This window comes from Chrysemys picta, chromosome 2 (assembly GCF_011386835.1).
Source record: "Chrysemys picta bellii isolate R12L10 chromosome 2, ASM1138683v2, whole genome shotgun sequence".
NCBI classification, from domain to species: Eukaryota; Metazoa; Chordata; order Testudines; family Emydidae; genus Chrysemys; species Chrysemys picta.
Genome location: NC_088792.1, coordinates 87631468 through 87657103, shown reverse-complemented (window position 1 = coordinate 87657103; position 25636 = coordinate 87631468). Strand labels below are relative to the sequence as shown.

Sequence of the window (25636 nt, the reverse complement as noted above, 5' to 3'; positions counted from 1 at the left end):
AACACACAACTTCCCCAAATACAGTATTTTTAATATTTATTATTATTAAGTAACAGAATGTTTAAATTATATACGATTTCTAGAGTAAAAAAGACAAACTAAAATTGGTAATACACTTCCTGAGATGCTGTGATTTTTTAAGCTAGGCTCTGATTAGTCACAACTGCTTCCTAACTGAAGTTAATTACCTCTAATGAAAAGATGAAAAAACATCACCAAAATAAACTGAATATAATGTAGATACATAAACCATGAAAATGCAAAAATGCCAACTGTAAAACATAATTACTGAAGAAAAAGCTCCAGAACAATAATGACAGGTTTCAGAGTAGCAGCCGTGTTAGTCTGTATCCGCAAAAAGAAGAACAGGAGTACTTGTGGCACCTTAGAGACTAACAAATTTATTAGAGCATAAGCTTTCGTGGACTACAGCCCACTTCTTCGGATGCATATAGAATGGAACATATATTGAGGAGATATATATACACACATACAGAGAGCATAAACAGGTGGGAGTTGTCTTATCAACTCTGAGAGGCCAATTAATTAAGAGAAAAAAAACATTTGAAGTGATAATCAAGCTAGCCCAGTACAGACAGTTAAGAAGTGTGAGAATACTTACAAGGGGAGATAGATTCAATGTTTGTAATGGCTCAGCCATTCCCAGTCCTTATTCAAACCGGAGTTGATTGAATCTATATGTTACATTCTATATGCATCCGAAGAAGTGGGCTGTAGTCCACGAAAGCTTATGCTCTAATAAATTTGTTAGTCTCTAAGGTGCCACAAGTACTCCTGTTCTTCTTTTTGCAGAACAATAATATTTCAGATTATTTAATCTAAAGTTAAAAGATGCACAAATAAAATGTATTCTAAGTTTTCCAAACCCAACTGTTTTAGGAATGTTCAAAATATTACCAACTAAGTAGCATATGGTTGGCCACAGAGTTGTGAACCAATGGGCCATAATGACATGGCCCCAGAGTGCTCATTGTGTACGATGCTTAAATTGAATTATAAACCTCAAACTAAAAATTGCCTCAGGATAAAAGCTATTAACAACTATGTTGAATCAGTTATTGATTTGGTATTGAAAATATCTTTCAGATAAGAGAAAGCCAACATATAATTCCTCTTGAAATACAATCCCACTTCATTAGTGGACACAACGCATAGATTATGGATCTACAAATTTAAATATATCCACATGATTTTTAACACGACTAGCTATAATTAATGCTTTGTGGGACAAACTTTCTAAAATATATTCTAAAGACTTACCTGAAATTTTACACATGAATTTTCATGACTAAACTTGCATATATAAAAACCATATTTGTCTGCACAAATCTGGCGTGTCTAACTACCCAATCTGGATACACAAAAGCTTAGACAAGAAAACATCAGAATGACCACACTGGGTCAGACCAATAATCGATCTAGTCCTCTATCCCATCTTTTAACAGTGGCCAATGCCCAGATGCTTCAGAAGGAATGAACAGAACAGGGCAATTATCTAGTGATTCCATCCCTTTTTGACCACTCCCACTTCTGGCTGTCAGAGGTTTACGGACACCCACAACATGGGGTTGTATCCCTGACCATCTTGGCTAATAGCCATTGATTGGACATACCCTTCATGAACTTCTCTAATTCTTTTTTTAATCCAGTTAAACATCTGGCCTTCACAATATCCCCTGGAAACGAGTTCAACAGGTTGACTGTGCATTGTGTGAAGTACTTCCTTATGTTTAGTTTTAAACCTGCTGTATATTAATTTCATTGGGGGCCCCCTAGTTTTGGGGGGGTTATGTAAAGGGGTAAATAACACTTCCTTATTCACTTTCTCCAAACCATTCCTAATTGTATAGACCTCTAGCATATCCCCTCTTAGTCTCTTTTCTAAGGTGAACAGGTCATAAGAAGGGGTTCAGGGAAGATTTTCTTTCAGGATGGGGTCCGCATCAAGTATGGCCTTCAAACAACCGCTAATCTCTCCAAACTCATCATCAGAAGCAAGCTCCCCACAGAGTGGGACACATCAACTTAAAGCGGCACCAGACCCTGCCAGAACAACTGATGCAAAACCTGCAGACATATCTCCACAGCTACAATGATCAACACGCACGCGCGCGCGCGCACACACACACACCTTTCAAGATGGGTCCCACACATCCTCATCAAAGCATTTGGTGTACCTCATCCAAGGCACTAACTGCCCCAATAGCAACCATGTGTTTGAGACCAGACAATCACTATGCTCTCAAATGAACTCACACAGAAAATTGATAAAAGATAAAAACACCATCATCAGTGGGTGAACACTTTTCATAAAGTGATCACTCTGTATCTGACCTATCAGTCCTCATCCTCAAAGGAAACCTGCACAACACTTTCAAAAGATGAGCTTGTGAGCTTAAATTCATAACTTTGCTAGACACTAAAAATCATGGAGTGAATAGAGACACTGGATTTATGACATATTACAACAAACTGTAACCAACTAACAACCCCCACCCCCAGCTGTGTCTCTCCCCTTCCCTTTCCTCCCTATAACTGGCGGAGTGTTCACGGGCCTCTTCACCTTTAATAAAAAGAAGAACAGGAGGACTTGTGGCACCTTAGAGACTAACAAATTTATTAGAGCATAAGCTTTCGTGGACTACAGCCCACGTCCACGAAAGCTTATGCTCTAATAAATTTGTTAGTCTCTAAGGTGCCACAAGTCCTCCTGTTCTTCTTTTTGCGGATACAGACTAACACGGCTGCTATTCTGAAACCTTTCACCTTTAATGACCCTTTGAAATGTGAGTTATCTGCTTATGCTAAACAGTCTGTTCAAATACTTGTATTTGGCAGTGATGCTTTGAGTCAGTTTCCCAGACCTGAAGAAGAGTTCTGTGTAAGTTTGAAAGCTTGTTTCTCTCACCAACAGAAGTTGGTCCAATAAAAGGTATTACCTCACCCATCTTCCCTCTCTAATATCCTGGGATCAACACAGCTACACCACTACTGCATTATCTAAAGTAATTTTGTACTGTCTGCAAACTTTGCCACCTCCCTATTTATGCCCTTTTCCAGAACATTTATGAGTAAGGCTGTGTGTCTGTCACAGAGGTCATGGATTCCATGACTTTCCATGACCTCTGTGACTTCTGCAGCAGCCGGTATGACTGGCTCTGGGGCCCAGCAGCAGCAGCAGTTTGGCTGTGGGAGGGGGCTGAGGGCTGGGGTAGGGGGTTGGGGTTCAGGGCAATGCTTACCTTGGGGGGGCTCCCCAGAAGTGGCCACCATGTCCCTGCAACTCCTAGGCGGAGGGGCCAGGGGGCTCTGCACGCTGCCCCTACTGCAGGCACCGCCAATGTTAGTTAGGGGTATATAGTACAAGTCATGGACAGGTCATGGGCCATGAATTTTTGTTTACTGTCCGTGACTTGTCCATGACTTTTACTAAAAATATCCATGACTAAAATGTATCCTTATTTATGAGTATGGCCAAGATTTGTCATGCATATTTTAGTAAAAGTAACTGACAGGTCACGGGCAATAAAGAAAAATTCACGGAAGCCTGTGGCCTATCTGTGACTTTTACTAAAAACATGCATGACAAAATGGGGAGTTGTGGGGTCCCCACACAACCTCATGGGGATCCCCAACTGCCTGTGGCTCCAAGCTCAGGGCACCCCCGCCGCCAACAGTGGCTGGGAACAGCAGGGCACCTTCGGCACCTGCAGTAGCTGGAAGCTCTTGGGGGACCCGCTGCCCACAGCAGCTCTGGGCTCCAGGGCACCCCCGCCGCCTGTGAGCTCCCGGGGCACCCCACCTACCTGCTGCAGCTGGGAGCTTGGGGTCTCCACAGTTCCGAGCCACCACGGCCAGTGAGGGGCCTTGTAGCTCCCAGACGCCATGGGCTCAAGTCACGGAGGTCAAAGAATTCTAATAGATTGGTGAGGCATGATTTCCCTTTACAAAAGCCATGCTGACTCTTCCCCAACATATCGTGTTCAGCTGTGTGTCTGATAATTCTATTCTTTTCCACAGTTTCAGTCAATTTGCTTGGCACAAGCTTAGAGGATGAATTAAGGCCCCTTTGAAAGACTATGCTGCTCACTTAGAGGTGATCTGCAAACTGAGGTGGATTAAGCTTTTGTGAGGCCCAGGGACAGCGCAAGTGGAGGCCCCTCCCCACTCCTTCTGCCTGTAGCGCCCCCGTGGGGCAGCAGGGTTGGAGCACAGGGGGCTTCCCCCCACTCCCCGGCAGGAGTGCCAGGCAGGCAGAGTGGGTCAGGGTGCAGGAGCGCCCATTCTTCTGGAGCCCTCAGTTGGCCAGGGACCCTGGGCACGGGCCCTGTTGATCCAGTGGCTAATCCACCACTGTCTGCAAATGTATTTAAAAACAGACAGGCAGATGCAGTATTAAGAATTAAATGCCCTGAATAAAACATGAGGTATTTTGGTGCTTTAGTAGTTTAAAAGTACTTTTTTTCCTGATGTTTGTTTATGAGATCAGCAAAGTGCAATTCCCTCACCATCGTGGCTAACATTCAGCACCACACCCCAGCACACACTCTTTGGCATAAGATTGATAAATCCTTAAGACAACAGTCTGCTTATAAAGGTAAGGCAGTCTATTTTTTTTTTCTGGTATTGTGTATACAAGACCAATATGTATATTTGTTTTATACATTACAAAACAGTGTACTATCTTAACCCTATGGCAGACTCATGTCTTCGGTATAGTTCGATGGTGTATATGATGCCAACAAGGGCATATTGTGAAGTCATGCTTTGCCAAAGGTCGTGTCTACAGGGACTTTACAATTTGTGGTCCTCAAACATAGTAATCCAAAAAGATGCTGTTTTGAGATGCAAAGACATCAAAAGAGCTCTATTTTTTCTTATGAGATCAGTGGGCCTGGGTGGATATCTGTTTAATATTCTATTAAAACTACTTTTTAAAAGTTTTTTAGTGTGCCTTAGATAAACAGTGAATAAATTAATTAAAAGGTAAGTTTAAATTACTATTGAGCTGAAATTCAAAGTATAGCAGCCACTGCATTGTTTTAAATCTAAATGATAAAGGGATAATTTATACTGAAAATCAACCACATCCTGGGACCAGATAATAACATGGTTGTCCCAGGACATATCAAGAACACAATACTGCCTTGCAGCACATAGGCTGTGCTACAAATCCATTGTATAATCAAAGAATTAGAAAAATTATACCATATGAAAAACATATGTCCAAAACCAAAAGCATAATAAGCCAGTACTGTCCTTCTAAAAAACAGAATCTTCAAGCATCAGATACGTTTATCAGATAGAAAGCTCATAGTTCTAAAATACATTTATTACTGCTCAGAAATAAGAAACAAAAATATTTTCAGCCTTCTATGTGCAAATAAACAGGAGTAGCAGTTAATCACTCCCAACCTGTAAAGATACGTTTAAATGCTTGCAGGCTCTGGAATCTGTTCTCCAATTCATTACCGATCCCCATAATAACCAATATCTATTGTTGGCTTTTAAAGTACCAAAAAGAAGCTGACAATGAAGTTTCAAAGTGCTGTTGACAGAATTTACCACTAAGTTAAATTGGTGAATTTCTATGCTTTGTATGTTTGGACAATGTTTAGCAAAATTTATCCAATGATCATCATATAGATTTTATTCATATAAGACAGGAATTTAAACATGGGGCAAGAATGCCAGAGGAGAATGAGACTATTTTCTTCTGGGTTTTAATTTCTAGTATAACTCAGTAAATGTACCGTTAATGGGTCAGTTAAGTAATTTTCTATGGGATTTGTTCCTAAATCTCTCTCTCAACACTAAAAACATTCAAAAGAGGTCATTTTTTGTTTCATGGCTTTACTAGTTTTGATACAAATCTCTTTTTATAGTCTAACACAATCATGCTTTCCTTATGTTTTAGTCCTTTTCTTATATAGCGAGAAGGATTTTAATCCACATGTACCTGAATTTCAGTTTTCAATTAAGAATTAAACCTATTATTTGGGTTAGGAACTGAATGGCCTGCAGAAGCAGTAATGAGCTATGGGGCAATTAAGTGATTCACATCCAGCCCACATCTGCGGTAACAGAAATTGTTTACCATTTTACAGCAGTTGAGTAACCTATGAAAAGTGAGGTTTTGGTCTAAATACCAACTCCTATTTAACAAGTCTCTATATTTGTGACAATGCGGTTCTGGCGGAACCCAACTGAGAGTGCCAACTCAGGACAAATTGCTTAAACAGGGCAGTTGCAGCCCAAGGCTGGGGTATTTTCCACCTCTAAGGCAAACCAAACCAGCCCGACTAAGGGAACTTCGGTCTCACCCCACTGGCTAACCGCAAGTCTCTCAAGCAATCTCCTTAGACACTCCAGTTTCCCAGTATAACCACCAGTGCCACTCGTATGGGGACAAATGGTTATGAAAACCAATACCCAAGTAACAGAAAAAGGTTCTCCTGATCCCAAAGGACCAAGCCCCAGACCCAGGTCAATATACAAATCAGATCTTTCCCACAAATCACGCTGTTGCCAATCCTTTAGAATCTAAAATCTAAAGGTTTATTTATAAAAGGAAAAAGATAGAGATGAGAGTTAGAATTGGTTAAATGGAATCAATTACATACAGTAATGGCACAGTTCTTGGTTCAGGCTTGCAGCAGCAATGGAATAAACTGCAGGTTCAAATCAAGTCTCTGGAATACATCCCCCGCTGGGATGGGTCCTCAGTCCTCTGTTCAAAGCTTCAGCGTGTGGCAAAGTTCCTCCAGAGGTATGAAGCAGGATTGAAGACCAGATGGAGATGAGGCATCAGCCTTATATAGTCTTTTCCAGGTGTAAGAATACCTCTTTGTTCTTACCGTGGAAAATTACAGCAAAATGGAGTCTGGAGTCACATGGGACAGTCCCTGCATACTTTGCTGAGTTACAAGGCGTATCTGCCTTCTCTCAATGGGTCCATTGTATAGCTGATGGTCCTTAATGGGCCATCAAGCAGGCTAGGCAGAGCTAATCTCAGCTTGTCTGGGATGTCACCCAGAAGCATAGCATAAGTTTGCCATACAGACAGTATAGAGCCAATATTCATAACTTCGACCACAAAACTGATACACACATATAAACAGCATAATCATAACCAGTAAACCATAACCTTGTCTTAGACACCCCATTTGACCCCCTTTATACAAGATTTGGGTGCCACTACAGGACCTTGGTTGCAACAATGATCTATACGGTCCCAGTTTATGTCAATAACGTCACAATATTACCTTCAGAACTAAATGGCGCTCTCAGCTGGGAGGCCAGAGAGTGAATGGGCATGGAAATGAAACTACCCTCTCATCCCCAGAAGTAATTCTTAGGGTCTCAGTCAAGACTGAGGAACCTTAGAGGGACATTTTCACTGTCTATATGATACCTGTTCTATGCAGGGCCGGCTCTAACTTTTTTGCCGCCCCAAACAAAAACAAAACATACGCCGCCCCGCCGTAACAACCCCCCTTCCCGAGCGCCGCCTCACAGAAACAAAAACAAACAAACAAACAAACAAAAACCTCCCCGAGCGCTGTTGTACTTAAAGTACTGCACAGGATCTTTTCAGGGGGAATAAGGTAAAACGCCACATTTATTAGTAATACATGTATTCCTTAACACTGTATCATATGCATATAATATATTACACTTACACTCACACACACACACACACACACACACTCCGTCTTGTTGTTACCAATTAGTTGCTCCCCTTAACTTCACTGGCCAGGTGAGTTAGATGGGGAAGGGGTGGAGCCAGGCTTCTGCCGATCTGGATCGATGCTCCCATGTTGACAAGACGAGACCCGGGGTCCTCTGCAAGACACCTCACTTTTATAGCAGCTTTCCTCTTATGCAAATCTAGACCAGATTCAAACTCTGTGTCTGTGTCCATTGGTCCTTTGTGCTGCTTTCTTTTGAGTGTTGTCCCAATGCTGCAAAGAGGGTGTTTCCAAAAGAAGGTGCTTGCTTCTAACCCCCGAGGCCGTCGGTATGTCTGCTTGTCTTTAATGAGCCCACTTGACATGTTTTATTGTCCTTGGGTCTGGCTCCCAGCCCCTCTCCAACAGTTGAGGCTGTCTGGAGGTGCTGCCTTCCATGCCTTCCTCATTCACACCATCCTCATTCATTCAATAGGGCAACTGATTAAGAGTGGGGGGGGGGGGGGGGAAGAGCTCTTGTTCTACTGCTAGCAAAAAGAAATTTTTCTTCTATCTTATTCTATCCTTAGGGGCTATAATATTATACCAAGGGCAATGCAAAGTTTCTAAATGAGGCTTTGATACAAAGTCCCATGAAAACAGAGGTCACACGTGGGTAGATCCACCACAAGGTTATATGAAGAGGCACAATGTAAAGTCATATGAAAATTATCAGAGATTTATCTACAGCGCCGCCCCGCCGAAACAACCCCCGTCGAGCGCCGCCCCACCGAAACAAAACAAAACAAAAAAAACAGAGCGCTGCCCCACCACCCCAAGATTGGCCGCCCTTTAGAAGGTGCTGCCCCAAGCACGTGTTTGGTCGGCTGGTGCCTGGAGCCGGCTCTGGTTCTATGAACAGAATTCTTGAGTCTCCAGAACAGTCAGTATCATAGAATCATGTCAATCCCATACCTTTTGTGAACAATGTGTGTACATGAATTACTTAAACCAAAATAAATAAATTATTTGTCACTTAGCTGAAGATCAAAACTCAGATACAATTCCAAGGTAAAAAGTGAGCCAAATACAATTACCTGCTTTTTCTATCTGTTCCTTCACAGCATTACCATTTTGTATTTTAAGATTGAGATACTTATACTGTCAATAAGGTCTCTGGGATAATTAAGACAGTTTATCCTTTTAACATCCTATGTAAAGACAAACAAACTACAGTACTAACCTCTATATCTGTCTGAAAGTTAAAAAGATCTATTCTTTGCCAGTTACTTCCATCCAGAGCCAAGACATTCCATGCCTAGAAAAAACATATATATGTTTAATAAATCTTCTCTATCAGGCACTTATATAGCCCTCCCCTCATCGCTATAGTATGAGTGTCTTGAAATCACAGACATGACACAATTATTCTTTCAGAATGCAATAGTTTGTATGTAAATCAAAAGTGATTTAGGCATTGAGGGTTATGAAAAAAGTAGCTTGCTAAAAACAGATTCTGTTGGACTGAGTCTTTTAAATCCTGGGATTGTGTGTTTTCAGACTGTAAGGGCCAAATTCTGCCCATGGATATGTGCATGAACATTGACTTAAATGCAAACCACACACATACACAGTATAATGGCAGAATTTTAACCTCATCATTTAAAGCAATTTTAGTAAGTTCATTGTTCAATAAATTATTTTTCTTAAGAGCTGTATGTAAAGAAGAAGAATTTAAAACATAGCTGCTTCTAGTCAAAGAATAAAAAGGAAGAGCTGGGAACGCTTGAAATAAATGTATTTATATAGAGGTTTTCAACTTCAAAATTCTTTATAAACTTTACAAACTATTGGCTCAGTCCTGAGAGGAGCAGAATACCTTCTGCAAGATGCTACCTTCTGAACACCCCTATTTTCATGGGAATGGAGGCACTCAGACCCTCTCAGGATTGGACCATATTTTATTATATAGTACGTACACAAACACACGCACACGCACATTTCTTCACCACCACTGGGGTGAAACATGGCAGCTGTTAAATAGCACACATCACCTCTACACAACAGTTCAGGCTAGAAAGTGAAAAGGAATTCCTTACTCAATAGAAACTGCTGAGACATCTGGTTACTCAACCAGTTCAATACTGAATCAGAGGGAAGACTACCACGTACTGATTCATCAACATTATTTTCTGCAGCACTCTAGGTTTTAGCTGGCGATATTGACCAAGATTGATGCTGCTTAGCTTATTAAATCACAGTTCATGGTGGGATGGAAGCAGGAATAATATAGTTATGTTCTGAATTAGAAAAAAAAAAGGTTTGAATTTCACTGAAAAAAAAAAAGTGAAGTGAAAATTTTAAAGCCTGCCTTTTGAAATAATACAGAAAAAAGTTCACTATGCTAGCTTGGTGTATATAAGGTTTGTTTTTGTACACACTTCATGTAAGAATAAAATCTATTTCATTTTAATTCAAGCAAAACAAGCTAGATGAACATAAAAATGTATTTAGATATGCCTTTTCAATTGCCTTCACACGAGTGCCCTTTTCTCTACTGGTAGTAGATTTATTTAATACCTTCAGCATTTGGCAAACACAGTGGATACACTTCTTAAACATATGTTGAATATTAACAGAGCTACATGGAATTTTAAGCACAAAATACTTCTGAAAAATAGTGTTATAAAGCCACAAATTTTAAATAGCAAATGCCACTATACCGAAAAAGGCCTAATTCTTTCTGCATATACAAAGCATGTATCATTGCACATCTCTTGCCCCCACCCCGCCACCCCTTAAGAGAAAACTCCAGACACACAGTGATTCATTCTGCATATCTGATTGCAGGCTAGGGCTCTCAGTTTCTTATCCATTGCTCATCAAAGTCAATGGTAAGATTCCCTTTGATTTCTAAGAGCCTGATCTAAAGCCCATTGTTTGCTGGTAATTAATAAAATAGTCCTTCTCAGTGCACAAATGACCCAAGTAAAGCAAATACTGTACCTTGGAAACTTGCGCACATCGGCACAAAGTGACAATATCCAAGAAGGAAAATATTCTAGGAAGAAAAAGAACAGAATCAAATTATGCTGATGTTTTATTACTAATCCAGTCTAATATACAGGCTCACAGTTTCATAATCATAGGAAAAAATTCAAGTTACATAAAAAACTAAATTACATTTAACTCTGCAATACTACAAACTTGTATCGGATAGGCTGACAACATTTATATATACTGACTAAGGGGCAAATCCACCCTCTTTGTCCATGGCTGTGGAGGACCTCAATGTAGCAGAACTAGTGCACAGCTGCAGCTGTTGATGCTGACATCTGAATTTTGGCTTCTATGTATGTATTACTAGAGAATTCATGACCAAACAAGTACTACCAATAACCAATTCTAAAGCTGATTTTTAGATTAAAGAGAAACTAGTTCATAAACATTTTATGGTGTGCCACTTTCTAAAAGAGTAATTACTAAAAAACAAAAGCAAAGATTTAGAAGAAGGTTTAGAGAACAATCATTTGGAAATAGGATACATATGCTATTTTTGATCAGTCCATTCCAATCAGGGGTGTGTGCGCGCACGTGCACGTTGGCCAGAAGATTTTCCCCCTAGCAGCATCCGTCGGGTCGGCCTGGATGCCCTCTGGAATCGCGCCTTCATGGTGCCTAATATAGAGTCCTACCGACCCACTAACCTCTCAGTTCCTTCTTGCCGGCTACTCCAATAAAGGAGTAGGAAGGTGGGTATTGGAATGGACATGAACAACACATCTCAAAGAACAACAGTTACGAGAAGTTAGTAACCGTTTTTAATTCGAGTGCTTGTTCATTTCCATTCCAATCAGGTGACTATCAAGCCGAATTTAGGAGGTGGGGTCGGAGCTATCCACTGATTGGAGTACTGCTCTTCCAAAGGCCGTATCGTCTCTCTGTCACTGGCGGTAAGAAGGAACTGAAGGGGTGGTGGGTCGGCAGGGCTCTATATTAGGCGCCATGAAGGCGCAACTCCAGGGGGCGTCCAGGCCGACCTGACGGATGCTGCTAGGGGAAAAATCTTCCGGACAACGTGCACGTGCTCGCGCACACACCTGATTGGAATGGACATGAACAAGCACTCCAAGAAGAACTGTCCAGATTTCTAATAGGTCACATATTGCTCACTAAGCCTGTGAAATTCAATAATTTAAAAAAATTAGACTTACTCTACAAGAAAGAATGACACAGGAGTTCAGTATTCACCATTACTATCTAAACACGATACCATTTCTGTAAACCTGTCTACTCTAACTGTTCAATTCTGAAGGAGATTTGCATTGGCAAGATGAACACATGTTCCAAATATCAATAAAGGCAGCTCAGGGGATGTTCTCAGGGGAGGAAAGAATTTTGGTGTAAGCACAAAAATGCAGATTCTTTTCCAAAACTATTTTCTACTACAATCACTCATAAGAATATATACTAAAGTTAAAAAACATTACCTGCTCATGAGGCCATCAACATTTTTATCCTCAAAATTATGAAAATCTTAACTTGCTATCAGTATCATCTTGTACTAAAATCTTAACACCGATGGTAAATACAGCTGATGTGTTGGTGAAGAGATGATGATTATTAAAAATGATCTAAAAAATCTGACAAACATTTTCAAACTTTAAAGCTTAAATCAAGGCACCTAAACCCATAATTAGGAACCTAAATAAGTTGCCAATTTTTCAGTTCAATACCCATGGAATTTGACAGAATCTACAAAATGCCACTTGGATACCTAATTTTTGACACCCAGGTTTTAAAAATGATCTTTCCTGATATTCCATTATCACATTTGAACACATTCTATTTTTCAATACATAAAAATATACATGAATTAAAATAAATCCATTTACCATGCAAACTCAAACAGAAGAATGAGCACCTTTGTAAGGTATGAATGGCATTTTACAAAAGCATTTTTGACAATATTTATTGTGATTGGAATACCCATTTGAAGCTCAAGGTACTTTATAAAACTAAATACCAACACCATGTGAATGGATTTGGAAGGTCTCAGATTTATACATGCTGATTTCAAAACAGTCGTCCAAAGTATTTCAGTAAATTTGCCTTCACATTCTATCTAGTCAAAAAATAAAGGGCTGTGACAAACCATTTTGTGGCACTCTTGTTTGAATGGAGAAGAGGAGGAGCGTTTTGGCTTTCATACTAGTCATTCATTTTGTCATAGGTAACATTATACAGAGATCTGGGAAGAAGTGAAGAGGAAAGGAGTTTGTAGATCCCATTACTCTGAATTGTCTAATAGTGTGTCCCAATGTTTCACTGTTTATGATGGTGCACATTAATACATCAATATTCTGTTTTAAAAGAAGGAAAGAACACAAAGGTCAAACATACAGTTAGGCTTTTATTTCTTTCTCCTCTGGCAGTTGGCCATTATTCTAGCAGAGGCAACTTTGTACAGGGAATTGCTTTGCATTACAAGGAGAATCTTTTTAATTTGACCTTCAATTGGAGAAGTTTTTAATTTTATCTGATGAAGTCAAATTTTCTACCATCCTTGGAAGTCAGCCAAGTTGTCCTCATGAAACAGACAACTTAAATAATGGCAATAACAGAACATATGCATCATACCTCATTTTTTCTTTACTGGCATTAATTAATGCTTGTCAGCACTTTGAAGGTATAATATGCTATGCAATTGTTAAGTATTACAGCTGATAGCATGAGATACCATTGACTTGTTTAGCTATAATTGCTATGAGTCATTTCACCAATGCCATAATTTATCCATTGCCATTATTTCTGCTTGAAATATTAAGCAACAAGATTTCCATTCTTCTTGCTTATTTCATTCATATCATCTTGAAAAGACAATTATCTGCCTTCCATATTATTGACCAATCTAACAGAAATTTGTTTCTGCAGATACTGATATAAATGTCTGATTCAGAGTTCATTGAAGTTAACGGAAAAGCCCTCATTAACTTCAACGAGGCTTCTGATCAGGTTCCAGACCTCTTGGAGTTGGCTAATCTCTATCCTGAATAGGGACTCCTTCTCCCACTGTGTTTGCGGAATGAATGCCAAATTAGGCAATTCCATGCCATCTTCTCAACAACAGAGTCTACGTAATTTCACCTAGCTCAAGTGCAAAATAGAGCAAATAAAGTCTTGGGAATAACAGCAAGCGACTCTGTGAAGTGAACAGAATCCAATGTGCTCAAAGTCAACAGTCAACCATGGCAAAAGCTGCTCGCATTTCCTCCGATTCCCCTATTTTTCTTCCTTCCCTCTGTCCAGTTCTCTCTAACCTCTCCATTTGTCTCTACCACACTTCAACTTTAAAATGATTTTAATGACTCGTTTGACTAGAAGAGCTTTATAATTCCTAACACCAAGTAGTCTCTCTTGTAGCCTTCTAATCCTGCTGTAAAATCTACATCTTTCATGAAGCCTCACAAATCTGATGCAATCACTAACAAAGTTTACGTGCCATCTTGCATCTGAATTGAATACATATTACATTTGTTCAAGCTCGATTTGAGTAAGAGTCCTCAGAGTATGGGATTTGTCCTTTATGCACTTGCAAAACAATGTGTACTTTTACACTGACTCTTCCTTAGCTGACAATTCCTTACCAGAATTAGCTAGAGAGAGGCAGAAAAAGGACTTTGGAGTCTGAATGGAAAGAAAAAAAAAAAAAAGATTGAGAAGTACAGACTCTGACTTCTCAGCACTTAACCTGAGTGTTTTTTGTTTGTTTGTTTGTTTTAAATGTAAAATATACCCAATAGGACAGCTGATAGACCTACAGCGCACCAGTCCTTCACAACCAGAGTTATGCAGAAGTTAATGCAGCCAGCAGGAAGATTAATTTCCTCTTAGTACTTGGGCATGGATTAGCACAGGGGAGCTGGAAATGAAGTTCATATTGCATAGATTCTCCTTTCTCCTGGATAGCTCCATATCTGAACCAATAGGCAGAGCTGGGTGGATAGTTCTTTACATTACTTCAACACATCATACTGTGGAGGGAAGGACCCGCTGCCAAATTGCCGCCAAAAAATAAAGCGGCGGCAGAAGTGCCGCCGATCGTGGCTTTTTTTTTTTTCCCGCCCCTTGGGGTGGCAAAAACGCTGGAGCCAACCCTGTTTTCAATTCACCTCATACAAATACTATAGTGCAATCTCTTTATCATGAAAGTTGAACTTACAACTGTAGAATTATGTACAAAAAAACCTCCATTCAAAAATAAAACAATGTAAAACTTTAGAGCCTACAAGTCCACTCAGTCGTACTTCTTGTTCAGCCCATCGCTCAGACAAACAAGTTTGTTTACATTTCCAGAAGATAATACTGCCTGCTTCTTGTTTATGTCACCTGAAAATGAACAGGCATTTGCATGGCACTGTTGTAGCCGGCATTGCAAGATATTTACATGCCAGATGTGCTAAAGAGTCATATGTCCATTCATGTTTCAACCACCATTCCAGAGGGCATGCGTCCACGCTGATGTCAACAGCAGAAGGTTGATTTTCTTTTCTGGTGATTTGGGTTCTGTAGTTTCCGCATCAGAGTGTTGCTCTTTTAAGACTTCTGAAAGCATGCTCCACACCTCATCCCTCTCAGTATTTGGAAGGCACTTCAGATCCTTAAATCTTGGGTCCAGTGTTGTAGCTATCTTTAGAAATTTCACATTGGTATCTTCTTTGCATTTTGTCAAATTTGCAGTGAAAGTGTTCTTAAACCGAACATGTGCTGTGTTATCATCTGAGACTGCTATAACATAAAATATATGGCAGAAAACGGGTAAAACAGAGTCAGAGACATACAATTCTCCACCAAGGAGTTCAGTCACAAATTTAATTAACACATTTTTTTTAAACGAGCGTCATCAGCGTAGAAGCATGTCCTCTGGAACAATGGCCGAAGCATGAAGTGGTATACGAATCTTTAGCGCATCTGGCACGTAAATATCTTGCAACACCAGTTACAACAGTGCCATGTGAATGCCTGTTCTCACTTTCAGATGACATTGTAATTAATGTCACCTTCTTAGCTATTGGCTGAACAAGAAGTAGGACTGAGTGGACTTGTAGGCTCTAAAGTTTTACATTGTTTTGGTTTGAGTACACTTATGTAACAAAAAACCCTACATTTGTAACTTGAACTTGTATGAGATGAATTGAAAAATACTATTTATTTTATCATTTTTACAGTGCAAATATTTGTAATTAAAAATAATATAAAGTGAGCACTGTACACTTTATATTCTGTGTTGTAATTTAAATCGATATATTTGAAAAAGTAGAAAATCATCCAAAATATTTAATAAATTTCAATTGGTATTCTATTGTTTAACAGTGCGATTAACCACGATTAATTTTTTTAATCACGGTTAATTTTTTTGAGTTAATCACGTGAGTTAACTGCAATTAATCGACAGCCCTAATTTTTTTCCTTTTTCTCTTAACTGATTTTTCTCTAAACTATCTTGGAAGTATGCCCAGATGCAATCCATTAACAAGTGGCAGAGGAAAAGATCAACCATTCTTATAATTCATTACTAATCCTAGATGACCAACACAATTGTAGAGCCCTGCAAACTGTAGCTGAAGTTGTCTGGACTTTGTCCTGATCAGACAGACCAAATCCAAAAACAGAGTTATTTCAGTTCCTTTTCTTGAGGGCCTCCGCTTCCACCACCCTCATTTTTATAAACACCCAAGGCATGGTGTCATCTGAAAGGCAGAATGTAATACCAAAGATAATTATGATCCATCAGTAAACTCAATTATTGCTGGTGGCAGCATGCAAGTGGTATCCAAAAATATGCAGCCTAAAAATCCACAATGATGCAAAAATCATATTCCACTGGATTTATGGCTATAATGACTGATCTAGAAGTGTTGTATGCATGTATATATACACAAATAGTTCACAAATTTTAAGCCCAATATTGAATATATGCCTCCTGATCTCTTAGGGACCACAAAATACCCTTGAAACCTCTTGAATTTTATTGTAATAACTGCTCCTATATACAAAAGATACATATTTTTTTCTTTTCCATCAACATTTGAAGAAATCAGACAAGAAATAACAGTATTCATATAATCAGTTTCCCTGAAGAAGTGAAAATCATCTGCCAGTGGAGAAATCCCAGATTGAAAAATGAAGAGAGAGACCAGGTCCTCCTTTTTTCATTTTTTGGTAACTGCTTTAGACTTTTTGGGACATCTGGGGAAAGCTGAACATTTTTCTTTAGCCCACAGTCAGAAGTTGTAGTCTGAAAAAAATCTTTTGTTGTTTTTTTCTCTCTAAAAGGCTTGACACAATAACTTCCCAAGGGAGAGACCTTCAAAGTATATGGATATTTGAAACTCAAAATTGCCATTCACCTTTTAAGGTTTAATTTTTATAATGTTTACCCTGGTTATGTCATTTTCAGTACAGATGCAACTGAAAAAGCTGAAATCAGCCTTGAGTCTTACACTGTACACTCAATTTTTCCTGATAGGTGAAAATAAATATCCATTTTTATAGGGCAGTGTGGATACTGTGTAGTTTGTGCCTAGTAAGCATCAAAAGCAGCTATTGTTGCTGTGCAGTGTTGGTGGGGATCCAGTTCCCTCTTCCCTTTTAGTTTTTAGTTTGCTGGAAAATAACAGTTCAGAGTTCAGTTTGCAGGCAATTTGATGGGTTTATTGGGGCTAAACAAGCAAGCATATTTTGAAGCCCTTTACATTAATTGGGCTATTTTTATACGCTGATAGAGTTTCACCATATTTCAAACCCCTTCACACCAGTTGGGCTTATTTTTATACGTCAATAGAGTTTTCCTCTTCCCCTCACCCAACTATAGTTCTATACGCCGATAGAATCCCCTTCTTCTCCTAACCCCTAGCTTCGCACGCCAAGGGAGCTCCCTCTTCCCCTCCCTCTTCCTGGCAAACTTAATTATACTTGTACTTGTAGTGCCCCTTCCAATATATGGTCATGTTCCGTTCTGGGGGGTCTTTTTTAATTTATCTTTAAACTACTAATGCTGCCCTTTTTAGTGTATCCAAGAAGTAGGCCTGTTTATAACAAGCATGATGCAATGACACCATCTCACAGGAATGGCCATACTGGTCAGACCAATGTTCCATCTAGCCCAATATCCTGCTTTCTGAAAGTAGCCAATACCAGGGGCTTCACATGGAATGAACAGGACAGGGCAATCATTGAGCAATCCATCACCCATTGTCCACTCCCAGCTTCTGGCAGTCAGGGGCTAGGGACACTCAGAACATTGAGTTGCATCCCTGACTGTCTTGGCAAATAGCCACTGATGGACCGATCCTCCATGAAATTATCTAATTCTCTTTTGAACCCAGTTATACTTTTGGCCGTCACAACGTCCCTTGACAACGAGTTACACAGGTTGACTGTGAGTTGTGTGAAGGAGTTCACAGACATACAGCTTGCAATACTGTACTACCAAAGCCAGCATCGTCTCAAGCCTGCTGGATAAGTGCATAATGCGATGTAAATGTCTGGACGGACGACTAGGTGGCAGCCTTGTAGATATCCTGGATCAGCACTTAGGCTAGGAAAGCTGCCGAAGAGGCTTGTACCTTGAATGGGCGGTTACAATCGCCGGAGGGGGTATCTTGGCCTGGTTGTACCAGTAGCGGATACAGGCAGTAATCCAAGACGAGATCCTCTGGGCCAGCTCTGGATGATCTTTCATCCTATCGGCCACTGCAACAAATAACTGCGGCGACTTACGAAAAGGCTTGGTCCTCTCAATATAGAAGGCTAGCGCCCTTCTGACATCCAGAGAGTGCAACCTAGGCTCCTCCTCCGACTTATGAGGTTGAGGAAAGAAGACAGGTAAGAATATGTCCTAAGTCATATGAAAATGCGAAATAACCTTGGATAGAAAGGCTGGATGTGGTCGCAGTTGGACCTTGTCCTTGTAAAACACTGTCTAGGACGACTCCAAAGTAAATGCCTTAATCTCGAAGACCCTGTGGGCAGATGTTATTGTCTCCAAGAAAGCGACCTTCCAGGAGAGGAGGAGGAGGGAGCAGGAAGCCAGAGGCTCAAAGGGTGCTCCCGTGAGTTGTGACAGCACGAGATTTAGGTCCCATGGAGGAACGGGGTCCCTGACATGAGGGTATAGGCACTCTAGGCCCTTGAGGAACCTGGCAGTCATGTTGTGGGTGAAAACCAACCTGTTCTCAAGCTGAGGATGAAAGGCTGAAATAGAGGCCAACGTGGACCTTAACAGATGAAAGAGACAGACCCTGGAGTTTAAGATGCAGGAGGTAATCCAGGATTAAATGAAGTGAGGGCCTCTAGGATCCAATGCCTTTATCTGAAGTCCAGCATGTAAACTGTTTCCATTTGGCCAGGTAGGTTGCTCTGGTAGAGGGTTTTCTGTTGCCCCACAAGACCTGGACACCGTCTGAGCACAGCCGCTCATCCGCATTCAACCATGCGGCAGCCAGGCCGTCAGAAGCAGCGCTGTCAGGTTCGGATGCAACAGTCTGCCATTGTTCTGAGACTACAGGTCCGGCCAGAGCGGTAGCTGTAATGGGGCAGCCACCGAGAGCTCCAGCAATGTGCCAAACCAGTGCTGGCGCAGCCAAACTGGCACTATGAGGATTACTTTCGCTCTGTCCTGCTTGATCATCACAAGGACTCTGTGAATTAATAGCATGGCACTTTCTGTTGTGCCTGGATGCAAACAAGTCCACCTGGGGAATCTCCCACCTTTGGAAAATGATGCTAACGACCTCAAGTTAGCACGAGACAAGACGGTCCTGCTGAGGTGATCTGCCAGAGAGTTCCTGGCCCCGGGGAGGTCAGCCGCCACGAGATGAATGGCATGCTGAACATAGAAAATTCCAGAGCCTGATGGCTTCTTGGCAAAGGGCTGAGGACCAGGCTCCACCTTGCTTGTTGGTCCTCCACCCCCACTCCACCCCTTCCCACCCCCTCCCCTGAGCCTGCCATGTCCTTGCTCCTCCCCCTCCCCCCTGAGCCTCCTACACGCCACAAAACAGCTGATCAGGAGATGTGGGGAAGGCTGCTGGTGGGTGGGAAGCACTGGGAGCAGGGGGGGAGTGGGGAGCTGAGGGGGGGCTGCTGATGTATTACTGCGGCTCTTTGGCAATGTACATTGGTAAATTCTGGCTCCTCAGGCTCAGGTTGGCCATCCTGGTATAGAGCATAGCGGCGGTATTGGCCCTCAGGACTTGAACCACCCTTTTATTTGAGGCAGGAAAGCTTGACTGGCCAGGCTTAGCGCTCTAAGCTCCTTGACATTTCCATGTAAGAAGCAATCACTACTCGACCAACAACCTTGCATGCCGAGGTCGCCCAGATGGGCTCCCCATCCCAGATCCAAAGCATCGGAAACCAGGGAGACTGACGGGGATGGGGCCACAAAGGGGACTCCTGCCAACACCGATGCGGGATCCAACCACCAAGCAAGCGACAACAGTATGTGGTCCAGAATCTTGAATACCTGGTCTATGTTGTGTCTGTTGGGGACATAGACCGACGCCAGCCATGCCTGTAGGGGCCTGAGATTTTTTCTCGTTTATCAACAGACCTAGATCGCGACATGTGGAGCAAACCAGCCCAAGGTGCTGCCACACCTGATGCCAAGACCGGCCCTTGATCAGTCAGTTATCGTGGTACAGGTAAATTTGAACGCCCCGACACCTCAAGTAAGCGCCCACTGGTGCCATGCACTTTGTGAACACACTCGGGGCTGACGAGAGACCAAAGGGCAGTGCCATGAATTGGAAATGGTGCTGGCTGAACACAAAACAGGAACCAGCTGTGTCCTGGGAAAATGGAAAAATGCATCCTTCAAGTCGAGGGCGACATACTAGTCTCCCGGATCCAGGGAGGGGATGATGGAGGCCAGGGAGATCATTCGAAACTTCAAGTTCTTGAAATGCTTGTTGAGGCAACACAGGTCCAGGATGGGTCTTAGGCCCTGTTTTGCTTTTGTGATTAGGAAACATCAGGAGTAGAATCCTTTTCTTTTCATATCCCGAGGGAATCTCCTCCACCACTCACAGCCTTAGGAGGTTTCCCACCTCCTGAGCGAATTGCTTGTGAGAAGGGTCCCTGAAGAGGGAGGGGGGCGGGGGGTGGAAGGGAGGAGCAGTCAAGAACTGTAGGGTGTAGCCCAAGGACATTGTGTTGAGCACCCAACGGTCTGATGTCACTTGCAACCATGCCAACTAGAAGGCTTGTAGGTGGTTGAGGAAAGAACAGGAGGGTGGATCCAGGTACTTGACTGGGGCACTGTCCCCGGTCGCACCTTCAAAACACCTGTCTCTGGCCCCCACGGTGTTTCAAAGGGCCAGGTTGAGCCGGCGAGCGAGAGGATGAAGGGTGGCGGTGCTTAAACCCTTTGTCTTTGTCCTTTCTCCTGTAGGACTCCTGCTGGGAAGATCCCTAGAACCTAGATGGAGGAGGCCAGAACTGCTTTCTGGCCTGCTGTGTAGTGTGGAAGCCCAGCGACCGCAGGATGGCCCAGGAATCTTTAAGGCCATGCAGCCTTGCGTCAGTGAGCTCAGAGAAGAGCCCCACGCCCTCAAACGGGAGGTCCTGGATCATGGCCTGCATCTCTTGGGATAACCCCGAAGACTGTAGCCAAGAGCTGCGCCTCTCCACCGAGACAACCATCCTGGTGGCCAAGTCAGTAGTGTCCCAGGCCATCTGGAGGGCGCCCTTCGTCACCACTTTGCTAAAACAGTAAGCTGCTACAAACTTCATATAAAGAAAAAAAATTGCTAGAAATAATAATAATAATAAAAGGATCTCTAGAAGATTTCCAATAGTATCTAATTTTGGCTTAAACAAAATTCACCCTTTAAATAAATAATATCACCTTTGTTTTAATCAACTTTTCCTTAAATGTAAGACCATTGTCTGTATTTATAGCTCAGACACTGCTTTTAAAGAGTACAGAGTTCCACATTACAATGCCCTAAAATAATGTTTTTGCTTACTCATAAAATTAACATATACTGTAACATTAAACCTCAATATGTATAGTAACTACAGCTTTAACATCTAAAGTTCCAAAAGCTCTAACACCATATTTGAGAAAATGATTTAATACTCCATCTGATTAGTCCATCTTATGATCAAGTAAAGGGTATAGGAAATGCTATATATATAGGAAACTAATGCAGTATCAATTCTACACACAGTGGAAACCCACTAAGTTAAGCAGATCAAAACTGAAATGCAGCTGTAGTCTGAAACCTGAGCACAAAAGGCATTATAATAGGTTCCATCTCTACTGACTTTTAATGGCTTTTCAAATTTGTTCAGTTCACAAGTAAAAACACACTGGAATGCAACTAAAAAGCAATACAGATGCTCTCCAGGTTACGCAAACCCGATTTACACAAATCTGCACTTACGGAAAAAGTTCCATAAGTTCCGTAAGCTAGAAAGCTTTTTTGTTGTTGTTTTTTTTGCGTAATGGTTGGGTATACATTCCCAACTTATGCAAAAATTCGAGTTACGCAAGGTGTTCCGGAACGGAACGCTTGTGTACGTTGGGGAGCGTCTGTACTTAATCCAACTTCAGACAGGTCAGAAAAACTGAGCAGCAAAAAGTAGATATACTTGATTTCCTACTGGTCGAAGATAGTGATTTTAGAAAAGAACCTAAAATATATTTCAAATTAAAAAATTTAGAAGCTTCCAACAGGGGTGCTGGAACAATTTTTATAGTGGGGGTGCTGAGAGCTATTGAACCAAACTATAAACCCTGTATATAATGGAAACCACTTCAAGTCAGAGGGTGCAGCAGCACCCCCATTTCCAGCACTTATGGCCTCCAGGGATATTCGTTGGGACGCTCATGGGAGTGTTTCCAAGAGGGAAACTCATTAGTTAGTACTGCCTCTAGAAAAAAAGGGATCCAAAGGAACAGATTAAGGCAGAGATAAAAAACTGAAAATTCTCACAAATGCTTTCTAAAAATATAATAATGGAACTTTTTATTAGAGGCAATCCATTTAAGTGTTACTTTTCAAAAAGGCATAGGGTGAGATCCTGTGCTGTCTCTCTAAGAGGAGCAGCTCAGAACTCACAGCCCAACGGTAGAGGAGCGAAGATGACTTCAAACCACCTTTGTGTCCTCACGATCCTGGGCTATGTTGAGGGCTGGAGAGGCCCACGGTGTAACTTTAATAACCCTGAGGGCCTGTAAATTACAGCAGTCTCCCTGGGCAGTGCTATGAGCCTACTGTGGCTCACAGAACAGGCTACAGCAAGCCTGTAATTTCCACAACATTTCATGTTGCAACTCATTTAATTCTTTAACTCGGATGTTAAGATTTTTGCCAAAGTTCCAGCTACGAGGATAGAACCTATCTTACCTAGATTGGTGAAAAGAGATCAGACCTGTTCTTTTCAAGGCATCAACTGGCACACAATGTAAGAGGTCGGCCGGAATGATCCATTGAGGTCAGTTGAAGGTCCCTAATATGAAGAAAAGTCTTTAATCAAGTTGTTGAATTATTTAAAGGGGGAAATTCAAAGCATAAATCTGGGGGATATAATGTACCAGACTAAGTTATTAAACAACACTCCATAGCCAAGGTTATGGTTTGGGCACTAAAACAAATTAATTGTTTTGCACAGTGGAACTGGGCAAGAGTACCCTCTGTCACTTCTTTTTGCTGTATTGACAGAACTCTTTGCATGGATAACTAAGAACAAGAGTGGCATTCCTGGCACATAAACTAGAGGCTCTGAGAATAAATTAGCTTTATATGCTAATAATGTTTTATTGGAGACATCTGAAACCTCAGCTTTTGTTAAGCAGAAATTGTGGAGTTTTAAGGTGGTCTCCAGTTCAAGATAAATTAAGGCTCCAAAGTGATGGAACTAGGCTTTGACCAGTGAACTCAAAGATTCTTAAGTTTAAATTTAAATGGGCAAAGTAAAACATAAATATAGAGCTTATGTACCTGGCAATGATCTATTTGATATCATTTTTTCTACCCCTTGTAATACAGTTTAAAAGTATCTCATCAATTGTAACTTTCTCTCCAGTATTTGTGGGATCACAGCAATCAAAATGCTTACAGCTAGATACCTAGCAATCCTGTCACCCACGGTCTGTTTTTTCTTTCACCCAAAATTCCCATAAAAGTACTATAAGAGTTTCCCTCTATAGTAATACAAAATTGATGAAAAAATATGCTTGCAGTTACCTCATCTACACTGAGTATGTGTTGACATTAAAAAAAAGGATGTTTCAGTGGTATCTTTCTTCCTCTCAAATAAAAAAACATGTATTTAAAGTACCTATGATGCCTGTTAGAAACTGCATGAGGAAATATAACTTTCTCCATAGCTGGTGGGACGATTCGAAGATGGCCAATTTCTCGTTCTGTATCTTAGGGCTGGTCCACACTAACCCCCCAGTTCGAACTAAGATACGCAACTTCGCCAAGTGAATAACGAAGTCGAAGTACCTTAGTTCGAACTACAAGGTACTTACCGCAGGCAGGCTCCCCCATCGACTCCGCGTACTCCTCTCACGGAGCAGGAGTACCGGCATCGACGGCGAGCACTTCCGGGATCGATTTATCACGTCTAGAGAAGACGCGATAAATCGATCCCAGAAGATTGATTGCTTACCGCTGAACCCGGAGGTAAGTATAGACGTACCCTTAGGCTACATCTACACTACGGGGGGGGGGCGTCGATTTAAGATACGCAAATTCAGCTACATGAATAGCGTAGCTGAATTGGACGTATCGCAGCCGACTTACCTCGCTGTAGGGACGGCGGCAAAATCGACCTCTGCGGCTTCCTGTCGACGACACTTACTCCCACCTCCGCTGGTGAAGTAAGAGCGTCGATTCGGGGATCGATTGTCGCGTCCCGTCGGGACGCGATAAATCGATCCCCGAGAGGTCGATTTCTACCCGCCGATTCAGGCGGGTAGTGTAGACCTAGCCTTAGATTAAACTTCTGAAACCACTTGATCTAGACTGTCCACCGAGTTCTCTTTCAAACTCCAGTAGGAAAAGAGCCCACCTACTGAAAAACTATTCCAGACTAATTTCTTATCTTCTGGTTGGGGAAAGATTATCTTTAACTGAATACTGGAAAAAAAGAAAAGAGCCCCCCAATATTAATTGACTTAGAAGGGTCTGAGATACATGGAGAAACTCAGATATGAAAATAACTAGGATTTTTTTTTTAAATCATCAGGCTTCTGTTAGACTATGAATAAAATAATCCCTCAAAAATCCATGAGGACAAATATAAACGCTTCACTTTATTATGATATATATATATTAGGGCTGTCTAGCAATTAAAAAAAATTAACCACGATTAATCGTGCTGTTAAACAATAACAGAATACCATTTATTTAAATACTTTTGGATGTTTTCTACATTTTCAACTATATTGATTTCTATTACAACACAGAATACAAAGTGTACAGTGCTCACTTTATATTTACTTTTGATTACAAATATTTGAAAAATACTATTTCTTTTGTTTTTTTACAGTACAAATATTTGCACTGTAAAAAAACAAAAGAAATAGTATTTTTCAGTTCACCTAATACAAGTACTGTAGTGCAACATCTTTATCATGAAAGTTGAATTTACAAATGTAGAATTATGTACAACAAAAACTGCATTCAAATGAACAATGTAAAACTTTAGACCCTACGAGTCCACTCAGTCGTACTTCTTGTTCAGCCATCACTCAGTGACACACAAGTTTGTTTACATTTGCAGAAGATAATGCTGCCTGCTTCTTGTTTACAATGTCACCTGAAAGTGAGAATGGGCATTTGCATGGCACTGTTGTAGCTGGCATCACAAGATATTTACATGCCAGATGCGCTAAAGATTCATATGTCCCTTGATGTTTCAAC

At 41.2% G+C, this 25636-nt stretch overlaps 1 protein-coding gene across 11 annotated transcripts in view; it reads right to left on the bottom strand.

Moving 5' to 3' along the window:
- The window catches only part of FBXL2 (F-box and leucine rich repeat protein 2), a 177833-nt gene that overhangs the window by 65348 nt on the left and 86849 nt on the right, over positions 1 to 25636 (bottom strand). For 9 of the 11 annotated variants that reach the window (XR_010599172.1, XR_010599173.1, XM_065587189.1 and 6 more), the window contains exons 3-4: positions 10698 to 10752; positions 8935 to 9009 (exon numbers count right to left, since the gene is read on the bottom strand). The exons of 1 other annotated variant lie outside the window; for it this stretch is intronic. Coding sequence is in view for 5 of the 10 variants with exons in the window: in XM_065587179.1 (XP_065443251.1) it covers positions 8935 to 9009; positions 10698 to 10752 (130 nt within the window). In the remaining 5 variants the exon portion in view is untranslated. Of the gene's footprint in view, positions 1 to 8934; positions 9010 to 10697; positions 10753 to 23110; positions 23214 to 25636 lie in introns of all 11 variants that reach the window. One more of the 11 variants, XM_065587186.1, reaches the window with a different exon arrangement.